This window comes from Urocitellus parryii, chromosome 1, assembly GCF_045843805.1.
Source record: "Urocitellus parryii isolate mUroPar1 chromosome 1, mUroPar1.hap1, whole genome shotgun sequence".
NCBI lineage: Eukaryota > Metazoa > Chordata > Mammalia > Rodentia > Sciuridae > Urocitellus > Urocitellus parryii.
In genome coordinates this window covers 254021630-254035390 of record NC_135531.1, presented here as the reverse complement: position 1 = coordinate 254035390, position 13761 = coordinate 254021630, and the positions used below count along the sequence as shown (strand labels likewise).

Below are 13761 nucleotides of genomic sequence, written 5' to 3'. Positions count from 1 at the left end.
AAATGAGAGAAATGCAACTTCCTACAATAGCTTTAATCTCTTCCTAAGATTAAAATATTACCAATAGAAAATTTTAATCATTCAGAATTCTAATCAGAAGAGATAATTATGAGAATGACAAATTTTATTTAACATATATTTCTTATATCACGGCTTACATTTTATTATTGGTAATATTTAGTTTTGTACTAAATATAATATTTTCCGCTAATGAAACTGTCACTTCAAAACAATGAGAGTGAATTGGGTTCATTTTTTTTCAAGGAGAATTTAAGTATTTTGTTCCATTCTTTGAATAGCTTTCTCAGCTTCATATTTTTATGAAGATGTTCTCATATTAATATAAAGGTTCTTTTAAAAGGAACACAGAATTTCATTTAAGTATGAACAATGGTTTGTGAAACAAAGGCAAATGAGCAGGAAAAGTTCATATCTGACTTCATTTAAAAGACTTAAGAGTCTTAGAAGGAGAGTTTCAATTGAAGCACAAAAAAGGAAGAAAGCAATACCTATACTAACTCAAGTTTAAAAAAAAAGCCCAGGACATTTCAGTTTTAAAGGATAAGGAAGTTTCCCCATTGATCAAGATTTCCCTTCAGAGCACAAATAATGCTGTAAATATACAGAGGTCAATTTAATAAAAATCTGCATGGGTTGGCTATTGGCAAAATAGCCAAAGGTTCAGTTACAAACACTTCAAGACTTTATAGTCCTCTTTATATCTCTTATGGGAAAATAGAGCCTTGACTTTTTCTTCCAGGCAGAGAATTTTTAAATTATCTACATATTCCACCAACCAATCCCTCAGCTGGAGAAAATATAATCTTAGTGAAAAACTGCATGGCAACACTCTAGACCATCTGTGACTCCATGATTGAATTAAAGATCGACATATCAAATCCACAGGTGAACTTTTCACAGTGTTACATAATGCATATTCATGGAGAATTTACTTATATGGACAATTTAAGTCAACCACCAATTACCAGAAAACTGTAGTTGTAGCGGCTCCATCTAACAATACCAGCAGCTTTCCCATGACTGCTACTATTGCTAAAACCAATACCAATTCCCTTATTCTCTAGTCACCAAGTCCTTGCTTCAAAGAATTTTTTTTTTCTCCAGGTGGGGACAGATGAGTCATTCATTCAACAAATGGCAAATGAGAGCAACTATATTTAGGGCATTTGGGGGTGTTGATTCATTAGAGGGAGTCTGACAGGGGTGGGCTGGAATGCACCACAACTTTCAGGCAAGTCTGGAAATATGGAAAGCAATATAGAAGCACCATTTCCACACAATAGTCATTGTTTTCTAATCAATAGTAACAATAAACATAGTCAAATTCACCTTGAAAATATATTTCTTAAGGAGTATGGAAAGTAGGGTCCATAAGAACTTAGAGGGAGAGACATAGAAAAACATCATTATACCTTTGCCTCCAACCCAAATAATAATTTTAACAAAATTTTAAACAGATTTGTATATTTTGGCACATCTAAAATAATCATCTAGTTACAGATCTAGGAAAGTCATCTTTATCTCTACATTTGGTTAATACTAATTCATTTTCAAATGTAGCAATTATCCAGAATTTAATTATACACAAGGTTTTCGCTAATCCTAATGTTGCTAATGTTTGCTAATCTTAACGTTTTGAAAGAGGCCTGCTTTGGGTGGGGGTCCTGTAAACAGTGTGAATTCTCCTCTTGCCAAAGGTGCTTAAGGTTGACCCTGTGTGCTGGCCCAACTGCAGTTTTCTCCTAAACACTGAAAAACATACCATGGTCTCTTTTCCATAAGGTTGTTGAATTTTGCTTCTCAGTCTTCACGAGCTGTTTTAATTCATACATATTTTTTTCTTTCATATCAAACATGCCACAAACCAGAATTCAGTTTTCCATCACTAATGTCTTCCTAGATTTCAAAGTTTGTAAACTTGATTCATCTTCTGATGTGGTTTTCATTGCTTGAGTCATTTGGGGTGTGCATTCAGTTTTAAATAAATTTTGAGTTTTCAATGTCAGCTGTGAAAATATCTAAGGAGAGCTCTCCTACGCTTCTTAAGTCATCTCTCTTCCAGGCATAATATCTTTATTTCTTTCAACTGCTTTTCATTGGATATGGTTTCTGGGCCTCTCAATAATAACTGAATGCCTTTTGTACTGTTTTTACATCTATTAAAATATTGAACCCAGAATTAAATACAGATCAGGATGTAGCAGAGCCTTTCTCTTTCTTGGTCAGATAACACAGAGGTAGCTTTGGGGGTGGCTGTGTCAGGCAAGCAGCTAAAAACAGGGGCTTCTTAAGTAGTTAATATTAAGCCTACTCTCCTGAATCCTATGCTTGTACAATTGATCTTTTTGACAAACTGACTTCAGGATGTCATCTTTCACCATTCTATTAAAAATAGTTTCCCTTTTCAGTCTTTGTTTCTACCTGAATTTGGTTTTTAGGAAACTATTTCTATCTGAAACTTTATTATTTATTCACTGCATACAACTTTACCTTCTATTTGTCTAACATGAATGAAAATGCCATAAGAAAATTGAGGCTTTGTATTATTTACCCGGCGTATGGCATCTCCAATAAACACTCATCAGATGAATATATCATACTTTGTTAAATTCCATCTTCTTTAATTCTGGAGAAATCATCTGAGTGCTAATTCTGTGGCTCTAACATATTACCCGATTCTCTGAGATAGCAAGTACTGAAAATGTAGTAAGACTGTGTGCCACACCACCATTCAAATTACACATGGATCCAGTCTTCATCAAACTCTATTGAGCTTTATTGGAATACAATGAGAAGGGCCAAGTGCAGAGTATTTTGGTATGTGTTGTTTAATTTCTGGCAGAGTAACAATAAGCCACCAATTTGTACATATCAGGAAAAGGCATTCTAATGTTATACCTACATCTTTGTGTATAACTTGAACCATCAATCTCAATCAGAAAACAAACTGAAAAATCAATATAATATAAAAATTTGTAAAAATCAATATGACCCATATTTATAACACTTTCCTGATTTTGCCAGTCTACAAATCCTATCAAAAAGGAAAGGAGATATAAGTTATTTAAATAAAGACTCCATGGAGGTTGCTGGTGATCACCATGTACTTATTTATTAATTTCATTTCACAAACATGAAAATCTTCTCAGGATTAACACTGAAATTGTTAGTCATGTCTGAAACTCATTTTTGTAAAAGTTGGTAATTTGCTCCCTGGCTTCCAGTGCAAGGCCTATGCTTGGCAATTTCTAATAATCGAAGACAGCAGATTCACAGTCTCCATTCTTTGAGTGCACAGAGATGACTACCATCTTGACCTCCATTCCTGGGAAGTCCTGCATTTCCAGTTTGAAAATCATTTTCTTGCTGCATGCAGGTAAAATCAACTCTGGAGCCAGGTGGCTCTTCTTTCAGGAGTTCTGAACAATGGGCCACCTCATATTCTCTCTTGCTAGGCTTTAAGCCTCAGCTCATACAGCTTCTTAGCTCTTCCTGAATTTATTCTTCTAGATTACATTTTTTTTTCTTACCATTTGCTCCTCTCTTCCTCTTTTCCACATAGCCAAGGTTATCAGTGAATTCTTGAGGCAACTACGACAGTATCTTCAGATGCCTCTACATTTCTTGCTCTCTGAGATACGTTATCATCACAACATCAGAATTTCCTTTTGGAAATCTTTTCTTAACTCTTGGGTATTCCTTCCTGTTAGGGTTTTGATCTAGGTATAATATCGAGCACCATGTCTCTGGCTGATTTAACTGAATCCCCAGTATTTAGTGCACTTCTGGCACATAGTAGGTCCTCAATACATATTTCTTTAATGAATGAATATAATTTCTTAATTTTGTCTTCCTACAGCATAGGGCATATATTTGACTATGTTCTTGTGCACTTCCTTGGTGACTTACAAGATAACTAGACACTCTTATTGTTACCTTTAATTTTTCTTACTAAATAGGTTTTCGTTTTTGCTTTTAAAGTCAAACTTATAGTCAATATAGCAGTATCTGATTCAGATTTTGACATCTACAGAGGTATTGCTCATAACTGACAATAAAGAAAAGCCATGGATATAAATTAGCATCTATATTAAAATATATTGATATGCAACATACATAGATAAATGAGTATTAGAGTTATCAGAATATATAATTTTATAAAAATTCTATGTATTCAGTCTTCAGGATGTTTTTCTTATTATCAAGATAGTAATTTCATATTATCTTATTATCAAGAATGCATATAGAAGTTCTTCACTATAAAAATAATAAAACAAAGTTTTAGAAGAGTGGGGTGGGGTTAATTAACTTTTCTAATGCTCATCTTTGATCTGATAATAAAGATGCCAAATTACTAAAAGGGAAAATTGGACATGCATGAAAGTATTGTATTCCAAATATTTACCTTTGTAGATATGAGTCATAATTTTTACTTCAATTGTGGGTATCTACAAACATTTTCTAACTTAAAAAAAAATAAATGTAGATCAAGCAACTAACAGAAAATAAAAATGCAGAATCACAGATCTGGAAAGACAATCAGCCAATCTCTCTCTTGAGTTTTAGGGACATATTTTTTTCTTTTTAAATAAGAGACTATGGAACATGCAATGTTAACAATCTTCACTGTCAGGAAACTTGCTAACATTTCATCTAAATGCCTCATGCATCACTGTAGGCTCATTTCCTCTCATTGAACAGAGGCGGGACAGCTGGCCAGCATCTTCCATCTGCACTGCCCTTAGTCTTAACTGTGTCACAGGCGCCCTCTGAAACAGGAGTCTGAGCACAATTGGAAACAGGAAAGAAAACTCTTTTTAAAAAAATCTTATAGGAAATAGTGTTTTAAACCTAACTTTGAATGGAGCTATAGACTAGGTCAACAAAGGGGCCCAAACACTGAAGTGCTGTCCCTTGAATAATTGAGACTAATTCTTAAGGAGTATTATGGGGTCATAAAACACCAAGCCTGGAAATTAAAGATTTTTATGCCTCATCAAAAAGTCTTTGAATGTAACTCCCTGGCATGCTGCCAACAGGGGCAGCTCTTTGGGGGGAAACCCTATGCCAAAGGCCAAAAAGGCAGCTGTGTTATTCAGCTTCTAAGAGCTTCCAACTCAACACCCACACAAGCGCAATTATGAACAAATTAAAGGGATGCAGACAGAACATAGTAATTCTGGTAATTTAAATAAATAGAGGAAAGTCTACAATTAGTAGGAGAGATTGATTTTCTGGTAAACCCAGAAGTATCAACCTAGTCCCTTAAATGACACCCTATCCCCTTTGAATAAGCATAGTTATACCCAATTATTTAAAAATAAATTTCCTTTTACTTATCATTCTAATCACTTCTGATCTGTCTTGCACGTGACCATATACCCACTAGCAGAAATTATGAGGCAAAATCGCCTCTGAAAAAATCTGTAAGGGGTATATAGGAATTGATAACACTGAGAAAAGCTGTTCTGAGAGCACTGAGCCCATGGTGGCCATTTCTAGCAGGGTTGAATACACATATCTGTAGTTAACTGAATGGATACTTCAAGTACAGAGAAAGTTAGATTTATTCAGAAAGAAACAAAGATTAATATCATGGAATCTGTTAGGCAACCTGCTTGTATTTTATTAATGAAAATGAAAATATATTTGATCATGCTATATATTATATCCTTAAAATTACTAAAATTCAATGTCCATCTCTGACTTAAAGCAAAAAAGGGACAGATAAAAAAAAAATGTGGAAGCGAGAAATACAAGGAAGCTTATTTCACTTGATAAAGTGTTTTTTTTTTTTTAATCAAGATCCAGTAATAAATGTTATAATTAACAGTCACTCTGACAGGCAGGAAGATAGACAGACAGACAGGCAGACACACAGACACATACACTCCCACACAGTAAACACTCCTGAGTAACCTTTAAAATTTCAATAACTGATGCTGATTTTACTTTGGAAAAGAATAGGTTTCTTTTTACAAAGGAAAATCAGAGGAAGATTATCCTATATGTAAATCAAAGTACAAAGTAATAGCATGATACTTTAAACAGAATGATACCAGCACAGGGCAGATTAATACATAAATAGACAAGCATGTCTATAAGCCCACCCATTTATGTGTATAAGGGAACTTAATATTCAATGAAACTACATTTTACATTAACAGGGAAAGGATGGAAAACTCAATAAATTTATTAATAATTTGTTATACTTTGGAGAAACATTCTCCTACTTCATACAATGTGAATAAAATACAATGTAGATTGCTTAACTTTAAAAAAAGGATCTAGAAGAAAGTAAATGGGACAAACATAAAATCAAAAATCAAAAGAAAAGATGGAAGTATTTGACTCTGAGACTAAAGCTTTTTATGGTAAAGGATATCAAAATCAAGCTAAGAAGACAACAAATTATAATAAATTATTTGCAACACGCATACACTAGTCTAAAAATAAAAGAGAAAAAATAATTAACAAATGGAAACACTGGAAAAAAAGTAAACTGCAAAGTAGGAAATAATATAAATGGACAAAAACACCCACAAACTCAAAATAAAGCCTTTAATTAAGTTTAAATTCCATCCGAAGGGAAAAGAAAATCAAATTAAATCAAGGCTCACTCACAACGAAAGAAATCCAACATGGCATGGATAAACATTATATTAGCTCAGGGTGGTATATGGAGAACTAAACTACAACTATATTCTACTTTCCTAATCAAGCAGGAAAGATACTTCCAAATGTGTATCATTGGGGTATCACCTGAGTGTATCCAGTGGAAAGTCAACACATTTATTAAGCTCACTCCTTTGTCTGTTCTAGGGAGTAGGAACCAGAAGGTTCTAGAATGCTTGCCCTCAGTTTTTGAAAAACTATTAGCTTCAAATTGGTACATCTTGGAGAGGGGCTAAACTTGGATGATTACTCTAAAAATGTTTCTATAGCATGTTATTAAATCTTCTGCTGCATGGTACATTTTAGCCAATGCTTTCAGTGTGGTACTTGTGTCCTGAAAAAAATAACCCAGCATCTGTCCAATTTTGTAAATTGAACAAACATTACTATTATTGCTGTCATTTGTGGTACATGTACAAGAAAATGCAATGGAAGACTGCTAACTATACATATTTTACAAATGTGATTTCAATTTAAAAGAAAAAATTCTCAAAAATAAAGTTTTCTGTAATAAGAAATAAGAGCAGAAATACTTCATAGGAAACAATTTATGTTGTTTTTTTTTAATTAAATGAAAAAAAGTAACATGCCCCCCCATATCCTGAAATTAAGAGCAGTTTTGTCCATTCATCTTCTTTATAGATAAAATGAGAAGACAGAAGAGGAAATGTTTATCAAGCAATTTATAAAAATACATTTTTAGTAATAACTGATGTCAGTGTCACACATTACTCCTCTGGTTTGTCAGAGATTCATGCTTGAAAAACACCCTTCAGACCAGTGTTCAAGTAGCTCCCTTGTTAAGGTTTTCTGTCTGTCTCTCACTATAGGTGATGAGAGCAAGTGCTTCCCAGTGATTTGGATAATTTATAAAAAAAATAGAATCAATTTCTCATTTCATCAGGATTGAGCCTTTTCCTGAACTCTTGTAAATGAACAGCAGATAAGCACTATTTATTAGATTGTTTGGTAGAGCACTCAGTTTTGATTATTCTATTTTCTTGTGGCTATTAATGAAAAATGTAATATGCCTCAAGAAAAAAACAGTTGCAGAGGTCGGCCTCTGAGTATTCAGGAAGCAAGGGATATTGTGTTAAGACTTTATTTTGTACTAAGAGCCCATGGGAGGGCAGCAGTAGATGTCTGAATGTCTTTCCAGGACCCATGTCCCAGTGCCTGGAGAACACTGTTGACATGGGTCTTTGGTCTGCCCTGAGAGCCGACAGTCATCCAGTAACATCCATGGTGCTCAGAACACTGATGAGGTTGTTCGGGACAGCCCAGGTACCTTGACACTCTCCATCTGGCAAACCCAAGTGACCCTTTTTCCCTCCAGTGTCATAGGGGATGGACACTGGAAGAGAGGGATCTTCTTCATTTTTGCCTTCCCTACCCATCACATAGGCAGAACACAAAAGAAGGATGGAGAGCACCATTTAACCACATCTTCTTCCCAGGCCCTGAAACAGGTAGGTTCATTTGAAATGAAATGCACTGGCAGAAGCCAGAGGGCAAATACAAATGCAGGTAGGTTAAAGATGCTTGTGGCATTCAGAACCTCCAGAAGGAATCATGTTTTTCTGACCTAATAAAGGGAGGACATTTTATGGACCACAAAATAAAAATAAGTCATCACTCTTGCTTTTACAAAGAGGGTAATTAAGTGTGTGAGAACAGATAGGAAGATAGGATGACCAGTCCCATCCTCCAGGCTTCTGCAGACCTTTGAGTTAAAGAAACAAGACCTGGACATTTGGAAAGATAGATGGGCTGAGGCTGGAGAGCTGACCTGGATGTCACCTCCCCCTCACTTACCAAGGTCCATGCTCTTCGAAGCTTTCAGGTTAATTGATTCAGGCTGCCTGGCCGGTGTCACAGATCTGAAGTTGATGTGCTGATCTGGAAAATATACTGTTGAATCTACCCCAGAGCTGTGGAAAGAAGCCATAAGTCATACTTAGGTCTAGAATAAAATCATAAAGAGAGGGCAAAAGAGAGAGAGAGAAGCAGTTCTCATTTGGAACATAGTCCCTATGAGCTTCTTTGCAGCCCATTGGTATATATTTTGAACCAATTCTTACTTTCAGGTTTCTTTCCTGAGATGTAGCAACCCTGTTTTCATATATTTTATCCTCAGTACAATTTAAATAAAGTACAACTGCAGTACAATTTAAATAAAGTATTCTTTAGCTAATATCATGTTTGACTCTTCACTGATTTTTGCTAATTGGGATCCTGCTATACCATATAGGACTTCGAGTGGATAACAGGTGCCTGGGAAGCACTAGCACTTCATAGCTTGTCACCAGATATTAGCAGTGCTCTAAAGTGGACTGAGGTTTCTGCAGGATAAGCATGCCCTTCATTTAAACATAAGTGAAAAGGTTGGCTCCTCAGAGAAAAACCATCTTGCTGAATGACTGATGGCAGATGGAGTTTGAATTTTTACCTTATTTAGGTTCATCTTCCCAAACTAATGTGAATGCTGAGCAGATAGTCCACTCATCAATAATACCAAAAGTCAATCCCAGGAAAAGCATGGTTGACAATTTAGACACAAGAAGCATCAAATGCCCATTACAGGATTCCTGGTACTTTTGTGGTCAGTCTCAATGAATTTTCTTTCTGCGGGATATTTTATTTATTTTTCTTGAGAATGAAGGGATTTTATATAAAGAAATTACAGATAATAGCTTATATCTCAATCCAGAAATGCATCATATTTGTATACTTTTCATATATTAAACTCCACTTTCTTGGTAGCTTGTCTGTTTATGAGGTACATACGGTAGCTCATCTCAATATGACTTGTACTCCTAATCTTAGATACAGAAAGAACTCAAATTAAGCATGCTCAGGAAATCTGAAAGTACTGAGGTTGAATTTTTCAAAAAGTTGGAGGTTGATATTTTAAACAACAAAGTAACAAAAATAACTTCTGAATGAGAATTCGTGTACAGAGGAATCTCAAGTTTTAAATGAAATGTACCAAAATAAGTTCAATTTTTCTTGAAACTCATCAGTTATGGGCATTTAATATTCCCTGACCTCGCTGTTAAAATTAATATGCAGCTACACTAATATTGATGAATGAGTAAATGAACCTCCATTAATAATACAGTGGGCAGTAGATTAAGAAAGTAGCCCCTGATGGACAGTACAAGATACTCTCAAGAGCCAGGACGTGGAGCAGGTCCTGGACTCAGTTTAATCCCCTTTCTGCTACTTACTAGCTGTGTGACCTGGGTAAGTTGTCATTTCTCTGTTATTCAGTGTCCTCACATGTAAATTTAAATGTTATTATTCACATTGAAAATGAGTATAATTACATTCTCTACTTTAGAGGGTGACCAAAAAGATAGAGTGAGTTAAAGATTTAGAAAGTAAATAGACTCACACAGAGCAAGTGCTATAAAAGTGCTCAGGTAACAAACTGAGCAGATTAATAAATAGATCTGCTTTTGCTTCCTAAATGACTGTGAGTTTCTGAGCTTGTCCAGTTTTTTTTTTCACAGTTTCCTTGCTATTTCCATATTTGTTAGCCCTTAGAAGGGCTGTGACTAAGTTAGGTTAGGGACTGGAGAGATGTCAGGCTATGTGGCCTCATCTATAAAATAGTTAATAGGATTTACTCTATAAGGCTATTGTAATGACTTCATAAGTGAAGGAATGCTCAATACTGAGAATAGTGCCTAGCATATACAATTGCAGTACAATTTAAATAAAGTATTCTCTAGCTAATATTATGTTCAATCAATGGGAGCTATTATAATGAATGAGAGTTCTTTATTTCTGTAGATTATGGTGGCCTTTGAATGAGGACCTGCAATATTCTTCAATGAAAAGATTGTACCTGTTTTTGTGAACACTTCTCAAGAAGTTTAAATCCACTTATTGGAGTCATGAATTTCAATGGTGCCTGGGTGCATTCTCAACAGACAAAACCATTGATACATTCAGTGTACTAGATGTGGTATTAGTGATAGGAAGACATGCTAATTATATGCAAAAATCCTTGACCCACTTAGTTTTATTGATCTAACAGCAATTCTTTCTCTCTTTCAGCACATTTTAAAGAAGAATATAAGATGCTAGTGTGCACATGAGCTTCCCCAAATCCTTGATATTCTGGAAGCACTTGCCTTTAAATGTGTTATTCGACCTTTATTTGCTCTTAGTTTTTCCATCCTTTGATCTACTGTGATGATGTGGATTTAGTGTCAGAAAGACTCATGGCCACATAGACTCAAGGAATTTAAGAACTGGAAGGGATTAAAGCCTGGGGCATCATTTAGATAAGACTCTGAGGCCAAAGAGGAGGACTTATGTTCTAAGGTCACACAGGTGGCCAAGGCCAAAGCCAGGAGCATACCCATAAGCTTTTTAAAATGGCGGCCATCCTGGGACATAAGTTGTTACAAGCCTAAATTCCCCAAATTTCAAAGCTTTTCCTTAATTTAGTGCTCACAATCTCCTATGCAACTTGCATTTTAGTTTACCTTTTTGTTTAAACAGAGGGGTGCATATCATGAAACTAAAGAAAGCCAGACAATTGATCGAAACAGATGCTATATGTTATAACAAAAGCCTTCAGGGCAGAGGTTTAGAACCAACATGAATATTCCTCTTTAAAACAAAGATCACACTGTATTTGAAGTGCTCAGCTCAAGGTGGACTATGGGGATCTACCCAAGTGAGGAATGTATTGGTTGCCCAAATTCATTCTCAGAGTATCTTCCAAACTGATATATTAAGAATAAGAACTCAAATTCTCCTAGGCTTGTGAGAAATAATGATCTTTATCCAAGAAGGTGGCAATGCCACTTGACACAGTAACATCAAGTTAGGATCTATCCAAATAAAATGAATATATTTCGTTAGAGATATTAGGAAACACTCAAGGGTGGTCAGAGAAATAAAAGCTTCTTTATACATATAAATGGAACAAACATATTATTTATATCAAGTATATATATGTATGTCTGTTATGCCCATTAATTTGATGTATACATTTGTTATCATCATTTTGTGACCACGTATACAACTTGAAAATCTTCAATGGGAGGATCCCCTCTTGCCATAGAGACAAAATGGAAATGCAAAATAAGGTTGATGTCAGATTGGCAGATATTTAAGGAGGGACGTGAGTGTTACATAAGACACTATGGGACCGGAGCCAACGTGAGCATATAGCGCACTGAAATTATGACTGGAGTATTGAATTAGTTAATGTGAAAATATTTTAGACATGTCAGTAAGACTAGTGAAATGGTTTGTAATTTTATGCTACACATCAGAAGTGTTTAGAGTGAGAGGGTGACACGATGATTAACTATAAACTATGACATATTTTAATTTTGAAGGGAGTTAGCGTGTGCTCATGGCTGAGTGGGCTGCACCAGGGGCTGTGGGAAGCTGAAGTTGACAGCAGGCCAAAGACGTGTCCTAGATCGAGGCCGTGCTTTCAGCATGAACAACCGGGAAATCTATCAAATAGAAATGATACTCAATGTCAAATTATGCTGCATAATGAATAAATAAGGGTAGCATGAAACATATGCCAGTGTCCTGAATGTGGTGACAAACCAGGAATGTGAAAGACACACAAGGGCCAGCAATGCATGTTCAAGGAGAACTGTCTAAAATAAAAAGCAGAGGAAGAAGATTTTGAGAAGTATGTCAAAAATTAATATATATATATATATATATATATATATATATATATATATATATACGTATATGTAGATTTCAACATTTGGCTAGTGTGAGAGTAACAGAGGTCATGTGTGCAAAGCAGAGAGAGAAGGAGACAGACAGAGAATGAAAAATATGAACCTGTAGGAAATTATCAAATGTTGTCTAAACTGTTAATAATATTCATAATATTCAATATATTCTGACTGCTGTTGATCTACCTTCAACTCTCCCTGAGATCTATTTCCCTTATATTTTTACTAAGACACATGTATTCTAACCTTTTCTCTAATAATCATTGGCAGAGTAGTAGAAATAAATTCAGGAATGTACTGATTTCATTTGGGTTTAAAGAACAGGCCTTAAGTTTGATCTGATTTGTGTTTCCCTTTCCATGCAAGGGCAGTTTTCCACTGTGAAGTGTGGTTCCATCCCTAAAGCACCGCTTTTCCCTCTTAGAGGGCTTTATAAATTTTTTTTTTTTTTTTTAATGACAGAATTGCTCAATCCTCCTGGCTCCTTTCCAGTGTATCCTCCATCCCAAGCTTCACACATCCAAACCCTGCTGCTGCTGGTCACCTAGGCAACGCTGTAGCTTGCAGGACTGTGCAGGTCACAGCCTTCCAGGAGGGGGAAGAGTTTCAAGGCTTAAGACTTGTTCCTTCCTCTGCCCTTTTCCCTCCACCGACTCTGCTTCTCCCCTCTTTCAGGTAGTGTTTTTCTCTTGTTAGTCCCAAGAGTACTAGAGATCCTTGTATGTGGCTTCCCCCAACCATTCCATTCTCCACAGTGAAATTGCCCAAGGTCTAACATTGTCATCTGGTGGGTTGGAGCCCTTCAATGCTTCTCCACTGCTCCCTGAAGAAGCAAGGTGCCTTCGGTACATGGTAGACAATACTGGACCTTGATATTTTCCCCCTGGATATCATGCACTACAGCCACACTGAATGCATGATGAGTCCCCTCTCCATCACCTGGTTTTCTAACCTAGGTTGGTCTTCCTGCCACTTCTTGGCATTGTAGGCTCTTTTCCATTTTCTAAGAAATTACTGACACCACTTCTCCTGTGAAAACTCCCTTGATCCTACAGGCAGAGTCAGGTGGCTCATTTCTCTGCACTCCCATGGCATTTTGTATCTAATGCTGAGCAGGCTGCATCCTTAAGTGTCTGTCTTCTTAAGAGGACACTGCATTTCTGGCTGGCAGAGATGCTTTCTGATCCATTCTAGTGCTTTCTAGAGTGTTTGGCTCAAAGCTCCAAAAATACTTCTGAATGGATGTGTGAATGAATGACTTAATGTTCGAATACTGCAGAGCAGGAAAAAAAAAAAGAATGAAGTCTGAGGAAATGATAGAGGAATGTGCTATATG

The 13761-nt window shown here is 35.9% G+C and overlaps 1 protein-coding gene across 2 annotated transcripts in view; it reads right to left on the bottom strand.

Moving 5' to 3' along the window:
- The window catches only part of Pard3b (par-3 family cell polarity regulator beta), a 986773-nt gene that overhangs the window by 383332 nt on the left and 589680 nt on the right, over window positions 1–13761 (bottom strand). For both annotated transcript variants that reach the window (XM_077803361.1, XM_077803362.1), the window contains one exon: window positions 8512–8627. In XM_077803361.1, coding sequence (XP_077659487.1) covers window positions 8512–8627 — 116 coding nt within the window. The remainder of the gene's footprint in view (window positions 1–8511; window positions 8628–13761) is intronic.